We start from the raw sequence: 25,929 nt of genomic DNA, 5'->3' as shown, positions 1-25,929 counted from the left end.
CCACCCAGGTGCCCCCCAATAGCACATTTTAAAAGGAATAATATCAATGAGTAATGGAAACAAATAATTTCTTGAGACCATGTCACCATCAGGATAAATGCCAAAGACTCTATATGTTAGAACAAGGTGGCATAAAAAAGTACGAAAAAAATGGTTCTAATAAAAATGTAACTTCATGAAAGAACCATATGCTTGTACCCAAAGTAGAAACCTTTTAAGAATATTGGTTAAACCTGACATAAGTAAATTAAAAGTAAGTACATTCTCCAGACTGAAAATACAAAACTATGTACAGGCCAGATTTTTTTCTTTCTTAACTTTTCATTTTACATTCAAACTTTTTTAAGCATATGATATACTTTACAACAATTTTGCTCTAAGTGGGAGAACTGATAGGGTGCTGCTTGCCGGACATCAATATTCTAATCACTGCTTCATTCAGTCTCAAGTCTAACCACACATTAGTTGGGTGACCTTGGATCTATTACTTATTATCTCTGAGCTTCATTTATGAAGGTACTCTAATAGTAATAACTGTATCATAGCATTGTAATAATGAAAGAGAAACCAGACCTACAAAAGTACTGTATAAACAGTGAAGTATAGCATTTTTGAAAAGTTACAATCAGTTATCAATCAGCCTTCTCAACACATTCTTATAGTATAAGCTAAAATGGCAAAAAAGAAGGAAAAGGAAAAGGAGAAGAGGAGGAGGAAGAGAAGGAGGAGGAGGATGAAAGAGAAGAAATACTGGAATTCTGATTACTCAGGCTTAATGAGAAATATACTAGACATTGTGTTTATGCATTTTAAATCATTTCTATAAATGTACATAAAAGAGTTAGAGGAAACGAGGATTAATTCCTCTAAGCTAATAATTTCTTATGAACTTGAAAACATTATCTGAGTATGAATTTACCAAGCAAAGTCAGTTTCTTACCATTTTCATCAGTTGGAAATAGAAATTGGTAAAGTTATGATGTTGATAGCAGTTATAAATAACCCTCTGAACTTGGAACATATCAAAAATATCAATTCTGCATATAAAAATGTTATTCCAAGTACATATTTTCTATTTCCTATTTAGGATATTGTAAATTGAAAAACCCTAGGGAAATACATAATTCATAAGTAATAAGTGGAAAGGAAAACAAGGATGATACATTCTTAAGTGTCCAGAACACACAATCAAACATTTTCCCCTGCAGTATTATGCTTTACAGAATATTTGCTTTGATATGCATCTCACAACTCTAGTGCATTGAAGTTTAAAGAAACTGTAGATTCTGCACTTTATTTAGAATGTAATATTGTGAAATAATGTTTAGTTTGGTGAAAAGCAAATGCTTTATTATTTAAACCTGGTGAATCTTTATGGAATGCTACACATCTCAACCCTGTCTACAGATAGTTCAAAGGTAGCATAAAAAAAAAATAAAACTGCAATTCAGTAAGCCATCCTACCATTTTATTCAGGCACTTACGGTTTGAAAAATAATGCTATCAGATATTTTATTTATCAGTATGTGAAAAGAAGGAATGTATAATTATATTATGGTAATTTTTCATCTCTTTTTCTTGTTGACTACTCAAAAATTTGATTCAACTTAAAAAAAACCCTTTTGTTATTCTTTATATAATCTCATCATTGTCCTTAGCTTTCTGTTAGCTCTCATATGTACTATTTAATCTATCCTCAGTTCCATATGGTGATTCTAAATATATATGTACATAAAATTCATGCATTTATAGAAGTTTAATTTTTACCATGAAAAATGTCTAACTTTTAAAGTGAAAAATACTGTACCATATCTAAACTCTAGTAGAGCTGATTACAGGATGGGCAAGCACCAAACACATATCATTTTAAAAGTTCTAAAAGATCTGTTTCACTCTCACCCCAAAGAATTTCCATTCCAAAGGTTAATATAAAGTTGTATATAAAATACCTATAAAATACCTTTTAAGTAAAGAAAGTGTATAAGGAAGTACATAAATACTCTCTGATAAAACAAAAAGCCAGAGAAAAAGGAAAGGCATCCATACTGCTAAACACTCTGTTAGAGTGCAATTGTCTAATTAGGTAGCTGCCTATCTGGAATGATGAAAGCACTGTAAGTTGTACTTACTAAACAGCTAAGTTGTATTTAAAAGTTGGGAAAGGGGAATGTTTTCTGACTAGTGGACCCTACAGCAAGAAGTTTCAGGCACCTTCTAGAAGGGGAAAAGGGACCCAATAGGTAGTTGCAGAAATATAGTGATAAACAGGCTTCTGAAACACGTGTAGACCTGGATGTGGATGTGAATATATTTATAATTATAACGAGGAAAAACACATTATGGAGAGAATATTCAGATGAATTTCACATGGATTGATTTCAGAGACAAATGAAAATTTGTATGAGTTTTGAAACCTCTTATTTTTACCTCCCACATTTTTAAGCCTCCCATACACATTTAAGCCTCTCTTTTCCTTCTTTAATAATCTTACCATACTTCTGATGAGGGAAAGGTCCCCAGAGGAAAGGGCATTTTAACAGTCCTACTCTGAATATATTTAGCATTCTCTGCTTGATTCTATTATAGTACTTACCTACTTTATACTCTAACTGCTGTAAGTCAGCATAATTAGTTGGTCCTTTTCATTTGCTTTAAGAGTCAGTGTCTTTCGGGCGCCTGGGTGGCTCAGTTGGTTAGGCGACTGCCTTCGGCTCAGGTCATGATCCTGGAGTCCTGGGATTGAGTCCCACATTGGGATCCCTGCTCAGCGGGGAGTCTGCTTCTCCTTCTGACCCTTCCCCCTCTCATGCTCTCTCTCTCTATCTCATTCTCTCTCTCAAATAAATAAATAAATAATCTTTAAAAAAAAAAGAGTCAGTGTCCTTCAAACACGTTTATTGATGGTACATACGCATGAATGAGGTCAAATTTAGTTACTTTTTTTTAAGTAAACTCTACCCTCAATGTGGGGCCCGAACTTAGGACCCCAAGATCAACAGTCGCATGCTGTATGGACTGAGCCAGCCAGGCACCCCAAATTTAGTTACTTTTCACTAAGAATATGAAATTATTTTTCAAAACATCATTTCATTCAATTGATAATTCTTTATTTGGTGCTCCTAGTGCCAATTAATGGTCTAAGTGTTCTACATATAACTTATTTAATTAACATAAGAATCCCATGGGTAGAAGATATTAATATCCCCATTTAATTCATTTAAACTTCATAATATCCCATGAGATAGATGCTATTGATATTCTAATTTTACAGATCAGGAACCTAAAGCTTAGAAAAATAAATAAATAGCTTTCCTAAAGTCATCCAGCACGTAAGTGGTAGTGCTTGTTTTTGAAACTAGGGAGCTTGGCTTGAGAGTCAATAACCATGATCAAAAATTGCCTACTAAAATAAATTTGTCTTAGCTGAGTTGAAAAGCTCATTCAATTGCCATAAAAAGCATCCTGAAGATGGTTTCTCTGCCCCTCCTCACTTCATGAGAATTGACTAGCATTTTCATTAAAATTAGATATTGTCGAATTAATTGATGCTATGAAAAAGCTACAATCTATTCACATTATAAGTGCTCTCTGATAAAACAAGTAGCCAGAGAAAGGCATGGCACCCACACTGTTAAATTCTGATGCTTTTCACTTCACTCTGCCCAAAACGGTATGAGTTGTTCTCTCCCTTGCTCAATAAACTCATATTTACCTAAGAGTCAAAAATATAAACTTTTACAAGCTGGAGTCAGGTGGTATGTCTGATGGTTTTATTTTTAATATTATCTGAAGGAAATCTCCAGCATGATGTTTTTTATTTCATCTGGAGAAAGGTCAGAATACTTATTGGAAAATCTGAAATAACAAGAAAAAAATCTCTGGCAAATTTTAAGGTGACATTAAGGCGAATTATTTTTTTTTTCCAGGCTCTGACTCTACAGTTAGGAGTTTACCATATCTAAGGAGAATATTCCCTAAATAGTGGCGCAGGCATGGAGCCCACTCCGCTTCAGCCAGGTCCCTGTTCCCATGCTAATGGTGTCATGTGCAGATTTGACAATCTCCTGCTTGAGGCCACTCAAAATTTGATAACTTTTATCCTGATACTAAAATAAATGATCTTTAACTTTTCAGTGAAAGTTAAAAAAAATAATCCCTGTAACATGAAATATTTGGTACATTTTGTGGCATTTTTACTGAAAGGGATGGTCAAAATTCCTCCACAATAATTAAGATTATGAATCCCGGTTTTGATGGCTTTGTGAGTATGTATCTCTGAGGTAACTAATATGTTCATGATAAGAGGTATTTCTGTAAAATATAAAATGCTCTACAGAAGCATTTGACTATTTGAACCAACATGCATTATACTTGCATAATGCTGTATGTATTATTAGCTATTTTGATTAATCCCTTTACATGCAACTACTTTTGGACAATGAATTTCAAATGCCTCTACCATAAAATAGACTCTGTCACCCAGAAAACAATGATTTTTTTTTATTAAAGGTTTTATTTATTTATTAGAGAGAGAGAGAGCACAAGTAGACAGAGTGGCAGGCAGAGGGAGAGGGAGAAGCAGGCTCCCCACTGAGCAGGGAGCCCGATGCGGGGCTCGATCCCAGGACCTTGGGATCATGACCTGAGCTGAAGGCAGACGCTTACCGACTAAGCCACCAAGCGCCCCAGAAAATAATTATTTTAAAGGCAAGACTTGGATTTTCACTTCTGCCTAAATTCTGTAGCGAGGATAACCTTGGCACCTATAATAAACTCCCATCTATGAACAGTATGCTGGTCAGCTAAATGCTCTGTTGCATATCCCAAGCATGTTTGCACATAGGGTTTATGATAGTAACCAAGCTCCAGTTATGATAATTATGCCTTTTTTCACTAATAGAGGTTAATGTTTTATCTTTCAGCCTGTATGACTCATGAATAGAACAATTTATTTGGTGAAGGAATCACTATATGCCTGTGCCAATGTCATTCTTTTAAATGAAGTGCCAGGAAACTAAGTGTAATTGCCTACATTTGGGGAAACTGTCCACATTTAGAAAAGAACTGGCTAGACCATTAGTGGCATTTTATTCAGAGTGGAAATATTTTTTTTATCCAAAGGACATAAGAAAGGAAAGATCTGATCAAGTGGCATATTTTCCAAATAACCTATCAGTGAAGATTACTTTCCCCTTTTTAGGTCTAAGTAATACACTTCCTTGAACATTGTACAAAATATAAGCTTACTTACGATATAAAACATCAGAAATTCTAGCTTATAAACAATTTTATTTCTGGAATTCTCCCTTTCTAAATAACAGGAAAGATCATACTCACCACAGGACCAGGAGGTCCATCTTGGCCTGCAGCTCCAGGGAGACCCTGTTCTCCCTACGGAAAATAAGCATAATTTTTTTTTATTAACAAAAGCATGCATATCTTTTTTTATTTCAATTTTGGAAATCCAAAAAGCAAGCAAGCAAACATCACCTATGAATCCAATCACATGGAGAACATCTACAAATGTTATAAGCAATTTTGAATCTTTTTACATGGGGTATGTCTCTATGGATGTATGTATAAAAACTGTACATATTTGAGTTCTTAGGGTTTAGTTTCTATTCTGCCTTTCTGTGTTGGAATTTCACCCTGAACTTATTAAAATAAATGACATATTTAAATATCTGAAGAGTATCTGGCTTTAATCACTACATAATATTTATGGAATTCCCATAAAACATCCACACGATACCTTATGAAATAATGCTGACATAAACATTTTCATTCAAAACGTTTTTTGGGGGGGAAATAAAACATTTTCAAAATGGCATCTTTTAGCAGAGATGCTCACCACCGGGCCAGGGATGCCCCGAAGACCCTCTGGACCAGGCTTTCCGGCAGGTCCCTGAGGACCAACTGGGCCAGTTTTTCCAGGAGGACCTTCGGCACCTGCTTCTCCCTGTTAGAAAATAAAATGTGTGAACATGTTAATAATGAAAAATGATATTTTTTATGTTATTAAGAGTACTGAGATAGATGTTGTTCAATTTATGCACAAGCTATTCAAACATTGTATATTTTACCTTAGCACCTTTTTCACCTTGTCTTCCCTCTGAACCTGCAGCTCCGGGAGGACCCTATAAACAGAAAATTGCATTTAAGATATATATATTGCATATAAAAGTAATGTAACTGAGGACTTATTCACAAATACTCCAGTTTAATCTGTAACAGGTTCTAGTAAATTGTGGCTGTCTACAGTTATTTAGGGTTTAAAACACCATGAGAAAAATCAAAACCCTTTTAGATAAAAACTTGCAGTTAGAATATTTTTATTTCACATTTTTTAAATTTTACTATGTTATAATGAATAATGTTATAATGAAAAATAAATGAAGCATAGACTGACAGATAATCACATCATATCAATGTAAGGAAATGGTAAAGATACATTTTTTAAGAAATGCTGATGACTTAGTCACCCTTAGTGTGTTGAATACTCAGGTATCATTTATTATATTGTGTAATTCGGAACTAATTGCATGTATTACATTTCCCTTCCATCCTTAAATGGGTTTTAAGATTGGCTCCTTTCTCAATCTTAGAACATCCATACGTTATGCATTCTTACACGATCATGTTCAAACTAGGGCAGTGCAACGTTTAAAATCTTGACTGTCAGCAGAAATTTTATTTTCATTTTCCGGAACTATGCAATTCACATAAATAAGTAACATAAAAATAGTTATCACTTTTTAAAATCTAATATTAGAGCAAGAGCAGGAAAAAAAATCTTCACAGTCCATATGTCATCCAACAGTTTAAGAGAATATTCTGGTGTTTGCCTGACTTTTGCATAGCTGCATAGATTGCTATGGAGAGATGCTAATTATTAATCCATTTAAAGCTATTCGTAATACTGCTCCTCGACTATATACATATCTTTGTAAGATATCTGTCAACCCAATTCTCTTTAGTTCTTTTTTTATTAGCTTTGTGACTTTTAACAATTTATTAGTATTCCTGAACTTCAGTTCTTTTATCCATAAAATATTACCAATAAAATCCTCTTGCATTTGTGGAACATAAGCAATAGCATGGAGGACATTAGGAGAAGGAAGGGAAAAATGAAGGGAGGGAAATCGGAGGGAGAGATGAACCATGAGAGACTAAGGACTCTGAGAAACAGGGTTCTAGAGCGGAGGGGGTGGGGGGATGGGTTAGCCTGGTGATGGGTATTAAAGAGGGCACGTACTGCATGGAGCACTGGATGTTACACGAAAACAATGGCTCGTGGATCACCACATCAAAAACTAATGATGTATTGTATGGTGACTAATATAACATAATAAAATTAAAAAAAAATCCTCTTGCTATAGAATTGTTGTTAAATTTAAACGAGATAACACATGTAAAAGTATTTTTCAAGCTTTCCAGTGTAGTGGTATCAAATGCAGATATGGAATCTGGTGCTTAAGAGCATAAAGCCTGGACTCAGACTGCCTGGCTTCAAATCCTGGCTCCGCCACTAATTAGCTTTGTGATCTTTAGAAAGTTATACACCATGTCAGAGCTTCAGTTTACTTCTCTGCAAAATGTGGAGGATAATAAGAGCTATTTCCCAGAGTCATCATGAGAACTCAATGAGTTGAGAAATGTAAATGGCGTATAACAGCGCCTGGGACATAAAAACACACTGAGCAAACATTGGCTATTGTTACTATCATTACTAAGATTATTAGATTTTTTTTAATATACATTAAAGTATTTTACCTATATTTTTCACCATGTTGGCAACCTAAGAGTCAGGTCAAACAAAATAGACTCTCAAAATACATTTGTAGACACCATGTCAACAAATTACTTTTTCCATACATGCTGTTTATAATACCTGAAAAATACAAATTCCATGTTTGAAACTACTTGTTTTAACTGGAAAATTTTGAGTTGGCTAAAAAATAAGATACACTATGAGCCTGTAATATATAATCAGATTTTGAAATCTGATAGTCATATTTTCTTCTTACATTTACATAGTCACCTGTGAAATATAAAACATTTCTAAACCTTGTAACAAAATGATGAGAAGAATCATTTATAATACGAACACTAACATTCAAGGTATCAAAGAAATCATCAATTTTTCAAGCTAAATAGATGTTATAATTCCCATTATATCTAAATTTTGTTTCTATTATTTACATTAGATCCTCACTTACACCATTTCTTAGTACCTTTCAAATCAACAAAAACAGGGCACTTGGTTTGATAGCCCAATAAGAATACAATAAAAATGCTTTTGGCCTCTAGAACTACCCCCAATATACATTTGCAATAATTTATTCTAAGACACATAAAATTTACAATTTTATTATAAAATATTTCATGTCCACTAATCAGCTGAATTTTTATTACTCCTTAACAAGCATTAATCTAATGTTGAAATTTTCTGCACAAGTTCAAACATAAGTACAGACAGTCTAAAAAAGAAACTCCATGATCTTTAAGAAATTACATTTCATTTTTCCCCAGACTCTCCTCTTTTCCATCTGTTTACTTCAATTTTTGCAATGAATTGTACTCAAATCAGCAACTGAAATTGAGGTTGGAGGTTGGGAAGAGTAGTGGAGATGGTGTTAATTGGTGAAAATAAGGTTAGGCAGGAGGATGACTTTCTCTCTTTCAGATGCCATATTAATATGCTCATGGTGAGCACATGTTAGTCTTTCGTATGGTCTTTTAAATCCACGTTTGAAATGAGTATCCAGCACTTCATCAGACTCAGAGCATTCTGTGAACTCATTTATCTCAGAGAGAATCAATGAATGTAGCATTGGTCATTATTTTCTCAATAGCATCACAGTAACGCCAAATATGATTAGACACATATTGTGCCTCAATCCAAAGGAAGAAATGTACGAATTCTGAAGCAGTCTCTTGAGGCAGCAGCATTATGTTAAGAATAATACATTCTTTTTTTTTAAGATTTTATTTATTTATTTGACAGAGAGAGACACAGAGAGACAGGGGACACAAGCAGGGGGAGTGGGAGAAGGAGAAGCAGGCTTCCCGCTGAGCAGGGAGCCCGATGCAGGGCTCGATCCCATGACCCTGGGATCATGACCTGAGCCGAAGGCAGACACTCAATGACTGAGCCACCCAGGTGCCCCAAGAATAATATATTCTTAAAACTTAAGTGCTTCTTTTTAATTTCATGCTATTCAAAGAGGATTACTGTATACAAGCATCAACTTCAAATAATTCCTAGTGTAAAAATGTTGTCATAAATTAATTTGGTGTGATGTTTAAAATATTAACATATGCAAACCTAAACAACCATAATGACTATGATTTTGGAAATAGAAATCATGAGATTCAGCTGAACAATGGGCTTTTCCTTATTCTATGAAGGTTTTTCCTTAAACTAGTGACATCAAGGTATGGAGTCTTCTCAAAGGATTGCATTTACACACATGAACATTATAGAATAGAAGATTTATAAATATCTGGCTTTTAAAAAAAGCAAGTCATCAGCTGTCTAAAAATGTAACAAAAATACTGCTTTTACTGCAAGGGAGAAAAGAAAATCTGAGTTTGAGGAGGCTAGAGAATTTAAACACAAGTAAACTACAACACAAACACAAAATTGTGATTCAAATAGAGTTTCTCCATCCCAAAAGAATTTCTTCCCTCTTTGAATGAATGCCTGATACCTGTCATGGTGGAAATCCATATTAAATGGATTTTCTCTGTTCTTTTCCTCATTTTTCCCATTTTCATTTCTTTTTTTTTTTTTTTAAAGATTTTATTTATTTATTTGTCAGAGAGAGAGAGAGTGAGCACTAGCAGGGGAAGTGACAGGCAGAGGGAGAAGCAGGCTCCCCGCTGAGCAAGGAGCCCATGCAGGACTCCGATGCAGGACTTGATCCTAGTTCCCTGGGATCATGACCTGAGCTGAAGGCAGACACAACCTACTGAGCCACCCAAGCATCCCTATTTCTCATATATGTATTTTTTTCCAGATGATACAGATTCTTTATAAAGAAAGACTGGGATGAAAACAGATAAACACACTTTTTCTAGGAGAATAGAAAAAAATAATGTGTATGGACAAATTCTTGTCTTAGTCATTTATTTCTTATATATCTGCATAAACAGATGGTCAAGGACTAATCTAGCAAACTACTTGCTGTAATTTAATTAACTAATGCGTGTTCTGATTGGAAAATGACTCCTAAAACATGAGACAACAAAACAGGCCCCAGTTAATTTTCTACCAGTAGCCACTGTTACACAGATTTTTTTTCACCATGAGAAATGTACTTCATATAAAATACATAGCTTAAGCCTCTCTCCACTATTCACATTTTACATTATTCTATAATTTATCTGTTCTTCCATTCATGTAAAAAAATACTTAAATTGTCCTTATGTGCCAGAAATGTGCATGGAGAATACAAAAAACAAAAACAAAAACAAAACCCTGTGAAATCCTAAGGAGTTCATGAAGTTTAGTTATGAAGATAGACATCAAAATTAACAAAGACAGTACATTATAAAATATGCAGAGATGAAGTAGGTGTATAAAATGGGCACAGTGTTGTAGTTTGACAGTAGGGAAGGCTTTCCTAAGAATCTAATCTCTGATCTGAATCTTAGTGTGGGTAAATGTGGGTCAGATGTTTCCTTCTAACACTTTATCTTTTGACCATTCACATTTATGCATGAAAGCATAGGGTTGGAAAGAATATATAATAAGAATATATGCACATATATAACATGCATATATAATAAAAATATATAAACATTACATGGTGTGTATATATATATTTCTCTGTATTTCTACCAATTAATAATATCAATTATTTTAACTTTTTATTGTGAACTTCCCTCTGGCAATATGAGCTGGAGTCTTTAAAATTCCATTTAGCAGGTAAATTTTGTGCAGTTTATAATATTCAAATTATTTTAGTGACCTCTAAGAGTTTTTTTCAATAAAAGAGCATGGAACTAGCTCTTGGTTTCAAATAGCTATAATGATAACTTGAGATCAAAGTTCCATGGTTTATTGACACAAACTGTACAATCTTCTAGTGCTTAAGGAAATGGACATTTATTCTTCCGTATTACAAATACATGACAGAATGTACATGTACTACAAATGACAACTTAATTTTCCTACTTGTTCAATAGCAGAATCTTGTTTCTCAGTATCACTGCCACTCGTAACATTCTGATCAATATTCTATTAGGAAGGTTTATTATCATTTACTCATCCATCTAGAAAGTTTTAATGGCATTCAGACTGCAGGTAAAAATAGGCAATAGATCTCAAAATATCATGTTACACTTTGTAATTACTTTCTAAGAATAACAGCCCAATGGTTGTTTTGTAATACATTTTTTTTCTACCAAGACCATGCTTTGGGGCTGCCAACAACAACAACAACAACAACAACAAAAACAAAATAATAAGAATCTTATTTAGAATGTTGTTAGAATATAAGAAGAAGGGGGAAGGAGGAAGGCAAAAAAACACTTGGTCAGTGAAGAGAAAATCGCATTCAGAGAAGATGTTTAATATAAACTAAATTCATTTCTGGCAATGACAAATGTTTGTAAATATTGATTCGAATTTATATTGCTGAGGGACAAAATGAAAATCTGTTCATACAATATGCACATGAGGATGTGTAGTATGAAAATCCCCCTAAAACAAAGCTACCATTAGAAAACCACAGGATCCCAGGGGCTCCATGCCTTTGGATTACTGAAAGGGGAATGAACCTAAGAAATGTATTTTGTTTGCAGAGAGGTCAGAAAATAGACTAAAGGTGGTGCAGGGGAACAATGTATGTTGATATAATTGTTGCAAGAAGCAGATCAACAAACATGGTTTTATTATGAAAATAGTACAATCGTAAGAAAAAGTTCAAGTAAATCTCCTACGATCTCCTGGAGCCAATATTTTGAACAAGATCTATTTATTTCTATTTTCCTGTCATCTTTTGTTAAAATCTGGCCATGTTTCCAAATCAGAGAAGCTTGATAAGGTAAAGCAAGCTAACATTATGTGCGGACTGATTCCTGAACTCTATTGATACTTGCATTCAGATTTTTACCATGTTTTTAGCTAGTGCTAGACTTCGGCATCTCATCTCCCTGTAGTGCACCAAGAGCAGAAGTTCAGGGTTCCATCCGTCTTTTGGAGCAGCCTCCTTTTGTACAGAGGGGAGACCTTAGCACAGAGAAGTGGCAAAATACTTCTGATTGTGACAGATTAAATCTGTCGAAGTGTGTTCTATTTTAATAAGAATTTTGACAAATATACGAAATTACCCTGTTCTCCACGACTTATATATTTCAGCATCATTGTAATGTGCTGCCTACAGCTTAAGAATATTATGTAAGTTTATACACACAGTAGATAATGAGTGGATGTTTCAAATAAAGAATTTTAAGAACTTACTCTTTTTCCAGGAGGACCTGGTGGGCCAGCCTCACCAGATGGGCCAGGAGGACCCTATAAAATGTGAAAAATACCTTTTAAGCAATTGAGTATTGTTTTACAGCTCAGAGCGTTCTTGGACATGTGGACTGAAACCAAACTTCTTTCTTCATCTCCCCACATCTACCTTTCCTGGATAATCTCATCTCTGTTTCAGGTACCTAGACTTTCTCTCAATATCTATTATTAGAACTGGTAAGTTCAGATGGAAAACTTTTCCATAGATGGAAGAAAGTGAATCAAATTCCTCCTTCTTCAAACTGTTCTTTTAAAAAGTGCTAACTTATATCTGACAAGCAGCCAGTAGACATACTAATGAACAGAATCATATGATTAATAACTTTACTCACATCACATACATTTGTGGAACCATAAAACTGTTACCTCTAAATTTCTTCTTGTACGGAACTAGCATTTCTATGCCAAGGAGTACTCAGCACATTGGGATATGACCATGCATCCTATCTACACAGAATAGCCTACAAATATCCAGTGGGGAATGGCTCTAGAGACAAAGTTATGTTAGGGGTGTGATTTGTCTTTGGCTCCTACTTAACTTAGTGCCTTCCTTTACCTCTCCCTAAATAACCATAAGTGGCCAAAGCCCCTACTGAGTCATTCTCAAATTAAAAAAATAATAATAATAGTAATAGTCCAATACAATGCTGAATTCATTTAGATTAGTAATTGCAGTACAGTCATGCTAATGATAGGCTGATAACATGGCTGTCTTCATTTCAGCCTTATTGTGTTTTTAAAATAACTTTTTATTCAGTACAAATAGATAGATAGCTATATTTGACATAGTATGACGAAATCACAACTAGGGTATTACTACATTTTTTTTTTTATTATGAAGGATACTTATAAATCACATCAAGTAAGAAACTCCATGTGAGTTTGACTTTGAACTGAAATTCAAATATAACTGATAATCCTTTCAGAAAAATGTGCACCCACATAGCTATGCTTTTGAAAGTCTGATTATTTCTTTAAAATGTCCTGAGACTATGTAAATATCTAATAAAAATAGTGTGCTTACTTACCTGTTGACCAGGATCTCCATCTTCACCCTTGTCACCACCAACACCATCTTGACCCTATGATGGGCAATAGAAAGTGATCTCAGATATTTCTCACTATGAGTTTACTTTTATTAAAACAAAAAGGTATGATATACTCTCTGAGTCCTTGAGATAAATCATTACTAAATGGACAAATAAAAGTATTACTAAAATCTTTCAGTTGTATTTTAAGGATTGTGGTATCTCTCACTCTTTTGATAAAGATTTGTGAAACTGCCACCACATTAAATTTAAAATACAGTATGCTGTTAATATAAGAAAAGGAAGAGGATGTAATTAGCATAGAACTGCAGTGCACCTTGCACCATGAACAAATACAGCACACTTTGAGATAGGATTTACAACATAGGAGAGACTGAAATAAAAACAAAGATGCTGTAGCTTTGAAATAATAGTAATGCTGCTACTCAGTTTGTACAACCCAGCAAAGTCTGGAAAACTAACCCAAATGAAGAAAATAATCATGCAACATAGGTCTAACTGTCCTCAACTATATGGATTCTGTTGTTGTAGCTGTGATTGCGGTTTACATTTTCTTTTCCTTTCTATTTTGGGGGCATCCACTGAAGTCATCAAGAATTTTCTTTAATTATTAACAATAGAGACACTGGGAACCACCCCATCAAAATAATTCCTTTCTTTGCCCATGATACTTACTGCAGGGCCAGGTTCCCCAGGAGGACCAGGATCTCCAGGAAAACCAACAGGACCCTAGAATGATGTTTTTAAAAGAAAGAAGATAAATAAAAATATTTTCATAAAGTCATGATATTGTGATATTTAAGAGCTAAGTCATGGCAAAACCATATGAGACTATTTCCCTTCTGCTAGAAATTTTTTTAAAAAATGAAATTAATGGAGAATGCTAATCGATATATGAAATGATGAAAAGTCAGCATCACCAGCTATGGGCCAGAGTTTCATGATTTCTAACCCTTCTATGAGAAGCTCCACCGTGGCTTTGACATAGATGCCACTTTAAAAGGGACCGAGCTCACTTACCGGGTTACCCTTTGGGCCATCATCACCTGGTGGTCCCTTAGCTCCAGGAGGTCCAGCAGCACCAGGCGGACCAGCTTCTCCTTTCTCTCCTCTTTCCCCTTTGGGGCCCTACAACCACGTAAGAAAAAGAACGATTATCTTATAAGCTTTAAATCAGAATTTCTTAGCCTCAGCATATTGGATCAGACAACTCTCCCGGGGTCGGGGGGGCTGTCCTGTGCACTGCAAGATGTTTAACAGTACCCCTGGTCTCTACTAATTTGATCCCAGCGTGTGACATCAAGAGTGACATTCCTCCAAGTGTGAGGACCAAAAATGTCTCCAGACATTGCCAAATGTGTCCGGGGGGGTCAAATTCACTCCAGGTTTGAACCAATCTAAATTAGAATGAATACAATCCTAATACAATTCATACATGTTTGTTTGATGTAGCACGGTTTGTTTCTTTTGTGAACAGTCCACGAAAAAATGTATAAACAGCTTAGAGTTTTAATGCTCTAACTTACGTCTAACAAATACCATTTTTTTCAATTTCTGTGTAAATCAAAATACGCAAAGGGTATACAAAATTATTAAACAAAAGGGTTCTGCATTTGTGATTATTTTTAATGTGAAAGGAAAAGTAAATAACTTAATTACAGCTAGGAGTTAAGTTACATGTTTAATATACTCTAAAAGGAATTCCCAAACTGTTAATACCCTACACCCGACAATAGACTAGCACTTACACCTGTGCCTGCTTCCCCAGGAGGCCCCGGGTTCCCTGCTTCTCCAGGTTCACCCTATGAAGAGGAAAGCAAATGAGCTTCAAAACACAGCAACGGCAAACAAACAAATAAACACAACAACAACAACACAGAAATGATGTTTTTACATTTGTAAAACTGCCTTCAGTGATGACCACGACATTTTAAACCAGAATTTAAATCATTATATTGTTTAAAAGGCAGTTAGAAGACTTTACTAAGAGTAAGGAACTTTTCTTATTACTGACCTCGGTAGTTTTATTTCTCAAGTAAGAAGGCAGAACAGGGTAGACTGAATGCTACAATTCTTATCAGTTAGTTAATAGAGCATTAATCTCAAGTTACCACCAAACCACACAAAACAGACATCTGCATGTTTCCTAACAAGTTCTGTATTTGTTCTGTATCAGTATTCATATTACAATTTAGTTTATTGATTAAAGAACTTTCATTTTTACTAAAATATTAATTTACTTTATCTTTACAATAGCAACTAAGCAAATCATTCGGTAGTATTTGATAGTCCTATAAAATATATTTAGTAGAGCTCTAAGAACACAGAAAAATCCTGTATTATAAGATACATAAAGATACTTAGATACTAATTAAAATTGCTCCTTTTGAGGATATACATATTATAAATTCGTTAGCTTTTATGTTCTCCCTGTATAAATAGGGATGGCTATTTTCTAGCTCAGTAGACAATAAATAAATTTCCTAGGCTATTAGATTTTTGTTATGAAAGTTTGTTACTAAAGTTTTACAGTGAGAAAAGCATAGTATTTTATTCAAGTAATCATCCAAGTGAAATAATACAGTATATTCATGTGCCATGTTTCTACACAAAATCGGTGGAACTAGAAATTCTGAAGTGGAAATTGTTTTAAATGTTTTAAAAAATGGCAGGTCTGAATTCCCTTTAATTTTTAACTCTGCTATTTCCAATAATACTGGTATAAACCCATTGCTCATAAACTGGTTTGAAATGCCTTATATTAAATATAAACATAACTCCAGGGGATAGGCTATTCAGTGTACCTAATTTCTGATTCTTCGAGAATATGCACATATTTTAACTTCTTGAATTATCTGCATAATGATGGAAGATATCAAGTATTTTCTAGGAATTTATTAGTAGTCATGTTGTGTGTAAATTATTTTCTCTTTCAAGATGAGTAGCAAATTCTACCTGTTATTTTAGATAAAACTTACAAATAAAATATTACACTTACATTATTTACAAAGCAACAAATCAGTCATGTATCTTGGGTTGATGAAACGATACACAAGTAATATTTTTATGGCCTGTTATTCATATCTCTGAAATAAGACTAAAGCAGTTTGCCATTCAAATCAACTATAAAATGTCCAATTTAAATGCTTTATATTTTATTTATTTATTTATTTATTTATTTATTTATTTATTTTTAAAGATTTTATTTATTTATTCATGAGAGACAGAGAGAGAGAGAGAGAGGCAGAGGGAGAAGCAGGCTCCCAAGGAGCAGGGAGCCTGATGCGGGACTCGATCCCAGGACCCTGAGATCATGACCTGAGCTGAAGGCAGATGCTTAACCATCTGAGCCACCCAGGCGCCCAAAATGCTTTATATTTTAAATATACACAGTACACTGCATGATCTCACTTATATGTGGAATTTAAAATAGCCAAACTCATACAAGCAGACAATAGAATGCTGGTCACCAGGGACTGGGGTGTGGGGGGACATGGGGAAATGTTGGTCTTAGGTTACACAGTTTCAGATATACAAGATGAATAAGTTCTGGAGATCTAATATACAACAGTGTGAATATAGTTAACAATACTGTATTCTCTTAAGATTCAAAGTTAGCCAGGTGTTACCAGGTAGCTTTTAAACAAATGGAAACAATATGAAAAAAGTTTTCCCAAACTCCGAACCTCTAGCATCCATGTTTATCTTCAAGAATAACACAAGATGAAACCATAGCAATAACTGAAGTACTTAAACTTATTCCTACTGTACCCTCGGGCTTTAAGAAACTGTAAGATAAGCTGAAAAGGCTTTTAAATTTAGAATTTATTTATTAGGAATTATTTCAGAATTTTCTAGGTGGAGAAAACTAAAACTAGAGACTAGTTCTCACAACTATCTAGTCAACATTACAGCCAGAGGGGATGATGCCAAGGAAAGAAAGAGGAAAGTTGTGTCTGTCTTCATGTGTCTCCCACAGTTTTGCCATCAGAGACCAGTTATCTCTGCTGCTATTCTTCCTATGACAACTGTGCTCAATGAAAATATTCTTTAAAATCCATCCCAACTCACTTGCACGTTTTCAACACACAACGTTAAATTTAAAAATATAAACAGAGTCAGAAAAAAAAATTGACTTTTTATGCAGTAAGAATTAGATAATAATTTTAAAATGCTTCTAATTTAGTAGTGAAGAAACTATTTAAATGGTTGACCATATAGGATTAATTATAATCAAAATGGTAGAATGTGTTCAGCAGATATACACATCAAAATACTACATTCTAATCCTACCACATTTCTTTTTTCTGAGCGTTAAATCTTCTACTTAAAATAAATTAAATGCAATATGTGACATGTCAAAAATCTTTGAGACCAAACAACAGAATCATTTTTACGATTAGGGCAAGTCTATACTTCTGATGTCATCTAATTAATAACTAGAAAACCTACATTTTTTCACTGTATAATATTTTATGGTATGAAATTTAATTTTCATCCCTCAAAACTGGCAAATAACTTATTTTTTTAAATAAGACAAATAACAATGTCAATTTTCCTAAAAATTCTATTAAGAAATGAGCATGGATGCACAAATAAGAATTCAGAGAATCATTCTGACATTTTCATAAAAAGAAAGAGATGTTGTAAGTGTAATCATTTTCATGAGACAATGAAGCTACTCTGAGCCCAGATGTTACGGCACATGCCAAGTATTTTGAAAAGTGCCAAAGATGGGTCATATTATTAGTAATGAAAATGTAACTCCAAATATGACAAAATGAATGATTAATTCTTTTGTAATTTGGAGGATTCCTTTTTCCTGTTTAAGTCAGTTATATCAACCAATCTCTTCTTTTTCAGGAATGAGTGTTATTAGAGATACTTAGTCTAGTCAGACATACATAGGGGTAGATCCTAACTTAGTTTCGAATGACAACACTTTGATGAAATTATTGAAACTCTTTAAACTTCAGCTGTCTCAGCTCTAAAATGTGGATAATAATAATACCATCATCATCGTGTTGATTAAAGGAAATAACCTATGTCCACTACTCAGCACAATACCTGGCAATAAAAAAACATGATATCTCAAAATCATATTACCACTAATTATTTAACTACTAGAGTAGATGGGCTGCAATTCATATAACTATGTGTAAAATACTTAGAAAGACAGAACTATTAGAAGCACTTAAAATATCAGCCAATATCATCAAAGTCATCAATTCTTGATGTGTCAAAATGTATATCACTACATTCCTCACCTTTTTTTAAAAAAAGATTTTATTTATTTATTTGAGAGAGAGAGAGAGATCGGGAAGAAGCAGTGGGGAAGAAGAAAGCAGGAGAGAGAGAGAGACAAAGAGAGAGAGAAAGAGAAAGAGAGGCAGACTCCCTGCTGAACAGGGAGCCCAATGCTGAGCTTCATCCCAGAACCAGGAGATCAGGACCTGAGCCAAAGGCAGACGCTTAACCAACTGAGCCACCCAGGTGCCCCCATTCCTCACCTTTTCTCCAACACCACCAACTGAACCAATGGATCCTGGGGGTCCTTGTGGTCCCTGCAGTTTAGGAAAAGGAGTATACAGTTATCCTTATTCTTGCAATAAAAATAATAAATTCATAAATATATATCTAGTAATTCTCAAAGAAGGAGAAATATATGCAAGACTATTCCAAATCATTTGAAGGATGGGACAAAATGATGCCCTTTATAGAGTTGCCAAATTTACTGGTTGGCAATTAATTTAATTATATTAAATTGATTTTCAAATTCACCAGAATTTTGAAGATACGGCAGAAAACTTTCCAACTCTAGTCATGCTGGTGGATACACGGAACATAATTTCCATTTCTTTGGCCATCGAATAGGCCAGAATAAAGGATAATTTTGTAGATTTTTGCAGTAGATCAAAGTATGACTCTGGTTAAGAATTATGTAATCCATGCAAAAAACAGTGTGTGAACCATTTTTTAGCCTTTATATTACTTAAGGGGAACTAAAACCCAAAACCTCTTTTAGTACATCTGCTCCTAGTCTATTTTACCCAGTTCTGGCCTGACCAAATTAAAAGCAGGCATAACAGAAGAGCAATTGAAAACAAGAATAAAAGAGTTTTTCATTGTGAAAAGGCGAAATCAGAAGAGAGATAACATCAAATTCTATACATTTGCTAATGGTAACAGATAAATATGGCATTACATTTCAAATCCTGTAATATTGGAACAGTGGGTCAATTTTAAGCATGGGGGAGACTGTCTTTATACAATTGTGAGGAAGCATCTTACAAGTAAGAGGTGCACATATTATCATGCACATAATTCTCTAACGTATATCGAATGTGAACTTTGAACTTCTTTTATATTTGTGGTGACTAGTTCCCCATAAAGCCTGTTTATTTTCCTGTAAAATGAAATGTAGTGAGTAGATGATTTTTGGGCTCTTGTCCACTTAAACATTTAACAATAGTGCAATTATCTCCATTGTGTCTTTACATACCATCTGCCATTAAATAATACTGACACTTAAATAACTTCAAAATAACTAACACATATTTCACAGTTCTTACATCAGCTCCATTGGGACCTTGTGGGCCTCTTGGGCCTGGAGGACCAGGTGGACCCTATAAGAGATGAATATTAAAGTTTATGAGGACCAAACACAACTGCATTTCTGATATTTTCATTTTGCAATCAAGAAAACTAAAAGAAGTTTCATGCTGCAAAATCATAACCAGTGAACCATAGCAGGATTATAAGTCATTCTTGATGGATACAACATCATGTTAGCAAATGATTCTCTACACAAAGCTATGGGGAAATTAGGACTGCAGGCAAACAATTTGATTAAAAATTAGAAAATTAGGCTATTACTACTATCTGGCACAATGAATTCATAATACAACAGAAATATGTTATAGTAGAATATGCTAGAATGTTAGATTAAAAAAGGAACACAAAGTTGGAACAAGAAATTGTGCTTGAGTAGATTTAGAATTTATTAATCCTATAAAAGCATTTTTTATTTGTATACTCTTTTTGTGTGTGTGTCAGCTTTTATGTTCTACATGTTAGAACTGAAATAAGATTAACTATTTAGTTGTCTTTCTAAAACAAATGTTCTCTTCCCTCGTTGTGCATTAAAATTACCCCAGGGCACTTTTTGCAAAATACTGATGGCCAGACCCCTTACCTCAAGGCTGTGATTAAATTAGTCTGTAGTGAGTACCAGGGCGTTAGAATTATTTCTGAAGGTCACAGTTTATTCTAATGTCATTGCTCAAAATGTCCTTACTATTAGCTATTATTAATATGTCAGAGAGAAATGTATTAATGATGCCAGGAACCTTAGCAGTCCTATCTAGAAAGGAGCTCTCAGTTTACCTGATGCTGCTTAGAGTATTAGTCAGTTCTTTGAGTCAGCAATGTTTATTATATTCCCTGTTTTTTAGTTTAATGTGATAAAAAGAATGATTTCTTATCTGAAGAAAATAAAATCTAAAATGCAAGTGTAAAAATATCAAAATATATATTCTGAAGGAAGTAAGAATTGGGAGCAATGTTTATTGAAAAGAAGGAACGATTAGGAAATATATTCATTATATTTCATTATAGATTTCAATTACCTTGGATAATTGTTTCCTTATCCAAGATAATGCTCAATAAACAAATATATATATTTCAAAGTTTCAGTGAACTGTTAGATTTATACTTAGAGCAGAAAGCCAGAATCAATAAGTGCAAATTATTTTGTTATAACATTCTAATTTGGATGGAATTCCTTATTAAATTAAGAATTTGTTGCAAAGTACAATTAATATTTAATACTGTGTTAACATTTGCTAATTATCCAAATCATGGGTGACTATTACCTACTCTTTACCTGGTCCACTTCAAAGTCTGTAGCTAAAAACTAATAAATAACTGAAGTTTGGCAGTTTATATACATGTCAATAATACACACACTTAGAAATAAAAATATAGATAACAACATATCAACCAGTAATGCCATGTATACATATAACATTACTTAAAAGTGAGAAAGAAAACAGAAAGAGAGATATTTGCTGAAAGTCTCCAATGGTCACAGGTACATGTTGGGTGGAGGAAGGGTGAGGCATCGATCTGAAAAATCATGGCCTTTAGGACTACTTTGTTCCTATTACTAAACCTGAAGAAAGATATCAATAATGTGAAAATTCACAATATCCATAATATCCTAAAAGATATAAACTTACCATGGGACCAACATCCCCATTTTCACCTTTTTCACCAGGTGGGCCCGGCAGACCCTAAGAAAATATAATAGGAAGACAGTAAAAGTCACTCATGTATTTAAAAAGAAACTTTAGGCCAATTTCTAGTATACAGCCAGAATTAGATATAAAACCAAATAAAAACAGAAAATTAAGATTCAGAAACTGTCATCTGTTAAAATGTTTACAATGCAAGTATTAACTACATATAATAAAATCTTATACCTATATTTACAAATAAAATTTATGTTTTGTATAATATTATACTGTTTGATTTTAGTTACAAGCACTAAATACATAATTTAGTCTGGGAATTCATGGACACTTAATCATTTGTTCCATCTTTTATAAGTAGTATATAGGACTGCCATTGCAAGGATTTTCTGAAAAATCTTGTCCCAAATTATTTTAGAATACCCTATCCAAGTGAGGTGTTTATAGTTATGTACCAATTTGACAAAACTCTTTTGAAAATAAATATTCCAGGGGCGCCTGGTGGTGCAGTTGGTTGGGTGACTGACTCTTGATTTCCACTCAGGTCATGATCGTGGGGTCCTGGGATCCAGCCCCACGGGCTCCCTGCTTAGCCTAGGAGTCTGCTTCTCATTCTCCCTCTGCCCCCCCGGCCCCCCACTGCTCTTGCTCTCTTTCTCTCTCTCAAATAAATAAATTTTTTTTTTAAATAAAATAAATATTCCAGGGTTATTCCAATACATCTCCAGGGTTATAAATATCTTCTGAATTTTTAATCTGCTACTTTGACTTGTAGTCCTAGAAATCTACAAGGTCATAAAACCTGGTGTATTGTACTTCCTTTTTTCTCTCAAATTCATTTCCTTTATATCCAGTTGCAGTGTCATTGCTTTAGGAAGGGCTCTGTGTTACAGAATAAACTCACAGAGCAGGTTATACTCAAATTTCACCTATGTCTTTATGGGAAAATTATTTTACTTCCTGTTGGTCTTCTGAACTAGCTCTTCCATGCAAAATTGTTTATATTTCCTCTTTCATATCTCAACATAACTTTGCACATATTTGAATTGTATACCTAAAAACACAATGATGCCACTTATTTATGTACTTACAATCATAAGCTACTTTAGGGTAGGTGTCAATATTTTATCTCTAGCAATTAGCAGAGGATCAGGCAAAAACTAGGATTTCAATAAAATGTTGAATTAGTGATGAATGAATGAATTCTAAGAAAATAAATCAACAGGAAAACTACATGCAATAAAGTGTTTATTATAACAGGAGCGATGACAATTAAAATTCTCAATTATTCCAAAATTTTAATCATAGAAAACATAGCTAAATCAATTTGGTTACATAAGCTAATGGAATATTATAGGATTATTAATATGATACTAATACTCTAAATATTAAGCATATATAATAAGTAATAAAATATATATAAGTAAATATGCATAGTATGAATTTATGTGTGAAATATGTGTTTAAAATAGGTATGATAATTATTGGACAGAAAGTGAAAGTGGCAATAGTTTTTAATATGGTAAGATTATGAATTGTTTTAATTTTTAAGTGTTTTAGTATTATACCATTATTTATTTATACCTTACACACTCTACACATATTTTATTTTTAATATTTGTACAATAGCATTTCAGATATAATCTATTTAAGAAATAAAAATACACAGCACAAAAGCTCTAAATCTGTGCTGGTACTTTAGTAAAATTATTGACTTGGCACTACACTGCAGTGGCTGCAAATTATTTGACCATGACCCACAGTAATAAATACATTTCACTTATTATCCCCTAACTGTGCACATGCAAAATGGTTGAAAGATGAGTTTCAAAAAATAATACCTTTAATGCATAGATGATGATCTTTGATATTTATATTCTGTTTTACCTTATCCTGTTATATTTCATTTTTTTAAAACCCTGGTAATAACCCACTAAATTGTTTTTATGACCTACTAATTCCACATGACTCCCAGTTTGGGTACCCTCTCAGAGGTACTTTACTGAGTATATTTGTAAACATTTTTTTTTATGTGGCATATATTTATTTTTATGACAAAATCTTCATTACTGATTTATAATGGACAACATACACCAGGATTTCATTTTTTTCTCCTCAAATGTCACTAGGATGTCTAGGAAAATAGTCAGTTGTATATACTTCCCAATTGGTTAATATAATCTGATAGTAGCTTCTAGAATCACTAGAGAAGTTCCTGGGAGGACACAGCCAGGCAGTAGTTTGGATTTTAGCCTGCCTAAAAACTAGCTGGGAGAGATTGCTAAAATTTCAGATTCCAAGATGCACAACCTCAGAAATTATAATTCATTTATAGAGCACACAAACTTAAATTCTTGAACAGGCAAGTAGATTTTAACATTTAATATTTCATTTTAAGTCCATTTTGTTAAGTATCATGCATTGCAACTTACACATAAGTTTAAGTTCTTATAATTTAAAGTTTGTAAGTTCTAAGTTCTTATAAGTTCTTTTTTTTTTTATAAGTTCTTTTTTTTTGAAGATTTTATTTATTTATTTGACAGAGAGAGAGAGAGAGCACAAGCAGGGGGAGCGGCAGGCAGAGGGAGAGGGAGAAGCAGGCTCCCTGCCGAGCAGGGAGCCTGATGCGGGGCTCAATCCCAGGACCCTGAGATCATGACCTGAGCTGAAGGCAGATGCTTAACTGACTGAGCCAGCCAGGCGCCCCTTAAGTTCTTATAAGTTCTTACAGTTTAAAGTTTATAAGTTCTCATAAACACTACATAAATTAATAATCACATTCCTTATTTTTTTGTCTACCTTTCCATCTCCTTTTAGCATAGAGTAAATCTGATTTGGAATCCCCAAATTGAATAGTATATAAATAGTAGAATTCATAGTTTCCTTTTATTTCTATAACAAAAACAGCTCTGCATTGCCAGCTTCTTTTTATGCATATGAGTATTCCTTTTTTTTTTTAAAAAAGATTTTATTTATTTATTTGACAGAGAGAGAGAGAGAGAGAATGAACAAGCAGGGGGGAGCAGCAGAGGAAGAGGGAGAAGCAGGCTCGCTGCTTAGCAGGGAGCCCAATGTGAGACTCTATTCCAGGACCCTGGGATCATGACCTGAGCCGAAGGCAGATGCTTAACCGACTGAACCACCCAGGTGCCCCCATATGAGTATTCCTGATATTAGCTCAATAGAGACCTCCCAATAGAAAAACATTGAAATCTTTCTTTCTTTCTGATGAAGTCTGGTTATAGTTTAAGCTGATTAAGACAGAATGTTCTTATCATTAAAATTAATAGAGACATAATGAGTCAAATTCTTTTGTTGCTGGAAATTAAATGTGCTAAATGGTACTACAGTGTTAATCAGTTTTCATATGCCCCAACTTTCTCCTAAGGAATAATTTATGCATGGAGATACTCTGTTTAAAGGTCTGTAAATTTAAAATCATTTGCCACTTAAGTGATAAAATAAAAAAAAATGAATTTAAGCCAAGAACTATATAGTTCTATATGTCTCCTTCAAATGCAGATAAATTATAAACATCAAATTGAAAAATCAAGTCACTTAACCAGAATATTAGATTATTATTATTTATGTATTATGATTGCCAATATCTATTCTGCTATGAAGACTCTATTAAAGGAATCAGATGCAATTGTGAACATGTTAATTACATTAGCATCTTCTCAGATTCGTGATTTAAAGAGGTAGCTGTGGGAAAATATAATCAATTTTGTAGTGAACTAGTTTCTTGAGTCACCCTCATCAAAGAGCACATTTCTTACATTGTAGAAATGAAAGTGATTTTTCATTTAATATTTTATAAATATAAGCTGCAAGGCATCTTCTTTAATCATGAGAACTAAACTCCTAAATTACAACCTTATAGAATCAGAGTAATCAGTGAAATGAGAAAGCAGAAAATGAATGGTAACATATCCACTGGCAATCTGATTTTGAATGCCTTGTTGTTGTTTTCAAATATGTGTGTTTCTCACACATGCTCATATTTTGTAATCATAATTGCTCATTTATTTTTGTCTAATAAATATAAAAGAGGTAAACACAAATATGAACATGAAGTTTTTGCACTTCCAAGTCTAAAAAG

The 25,929-nt window shown here is 33.7% G+C and overlaps 1 protein-coding gene across 2 annotated transcripts in view; it reads right to left on the bottom strand.

Annotated features, from left to right (window-relative positions):
- COL11A1 (collagen type XI alpha 1 chain) overlaps positions 1–25,929 on the bottom strand; it is a 202,299-nt gene that overhangs the window by 16,944 nt on the left and 159,426 nt on the right. For both annotated transcript variants that reach the window (XM_078072675.1, XM_078072676.1), the window contains 11 exons: positions 21,816–21,869; positions 20,148–20,201; positions 19,086–19,139; positions 15,324–15,377; positions 14,596–14,703; positions 14,251–14,304; positions 13,555–13,608; positions 12,470–12,523; positions 6,084–6,137; positions 5,852–5,959; positions 5,338–5,391 (listed from right to left, as the gene is read on the bottom strand). In XM_078072675.1, the coding sequence (XP_077928801.1) occupies positions 5,338–5,391; positions 5,852–5,959; positions 6,084–6,137; positions 12,470–12,523; positions 13,555–13,608; positions 14,251–14,304; positions 14,596–14,703; positions 15,324–15,377; positions 19,086–19,139; positions 20,148–20,201; positions 21,816–21,869 (702 nt within the window). The remainder of the gene's footprint in view (positions 1–5,337; positions 5,392–5,851; positions 5,960–6,083; positions 6,138–12,469; positions 12,524–13,554; positions 13,609–14,250; positions 14,305–14,595; positions 14,704–15,323; positions 15,378–19,085; positions 19,140–20,147; positions 20,202–21,815; positions 21,870–25,929) is intronic.

Source organism: Halichoerus grypus, chromosome 5 (assembly GCF_964656455.1).
Source record: "Halichoerus grypus chromosome 5, mHalGry1.hap1.1, whole genome shotgun sequence".
In the NCBI taxonomy this organism is placed as follows: Eukaryota; Metazoa; Chordata; class Mammalia; order Carnivora; family Phocidae; genus Halichoerus; species Halichoerus grypus.
This window is presented reverse-complemented; position numbering and strand designations above follow the sequence as displayed.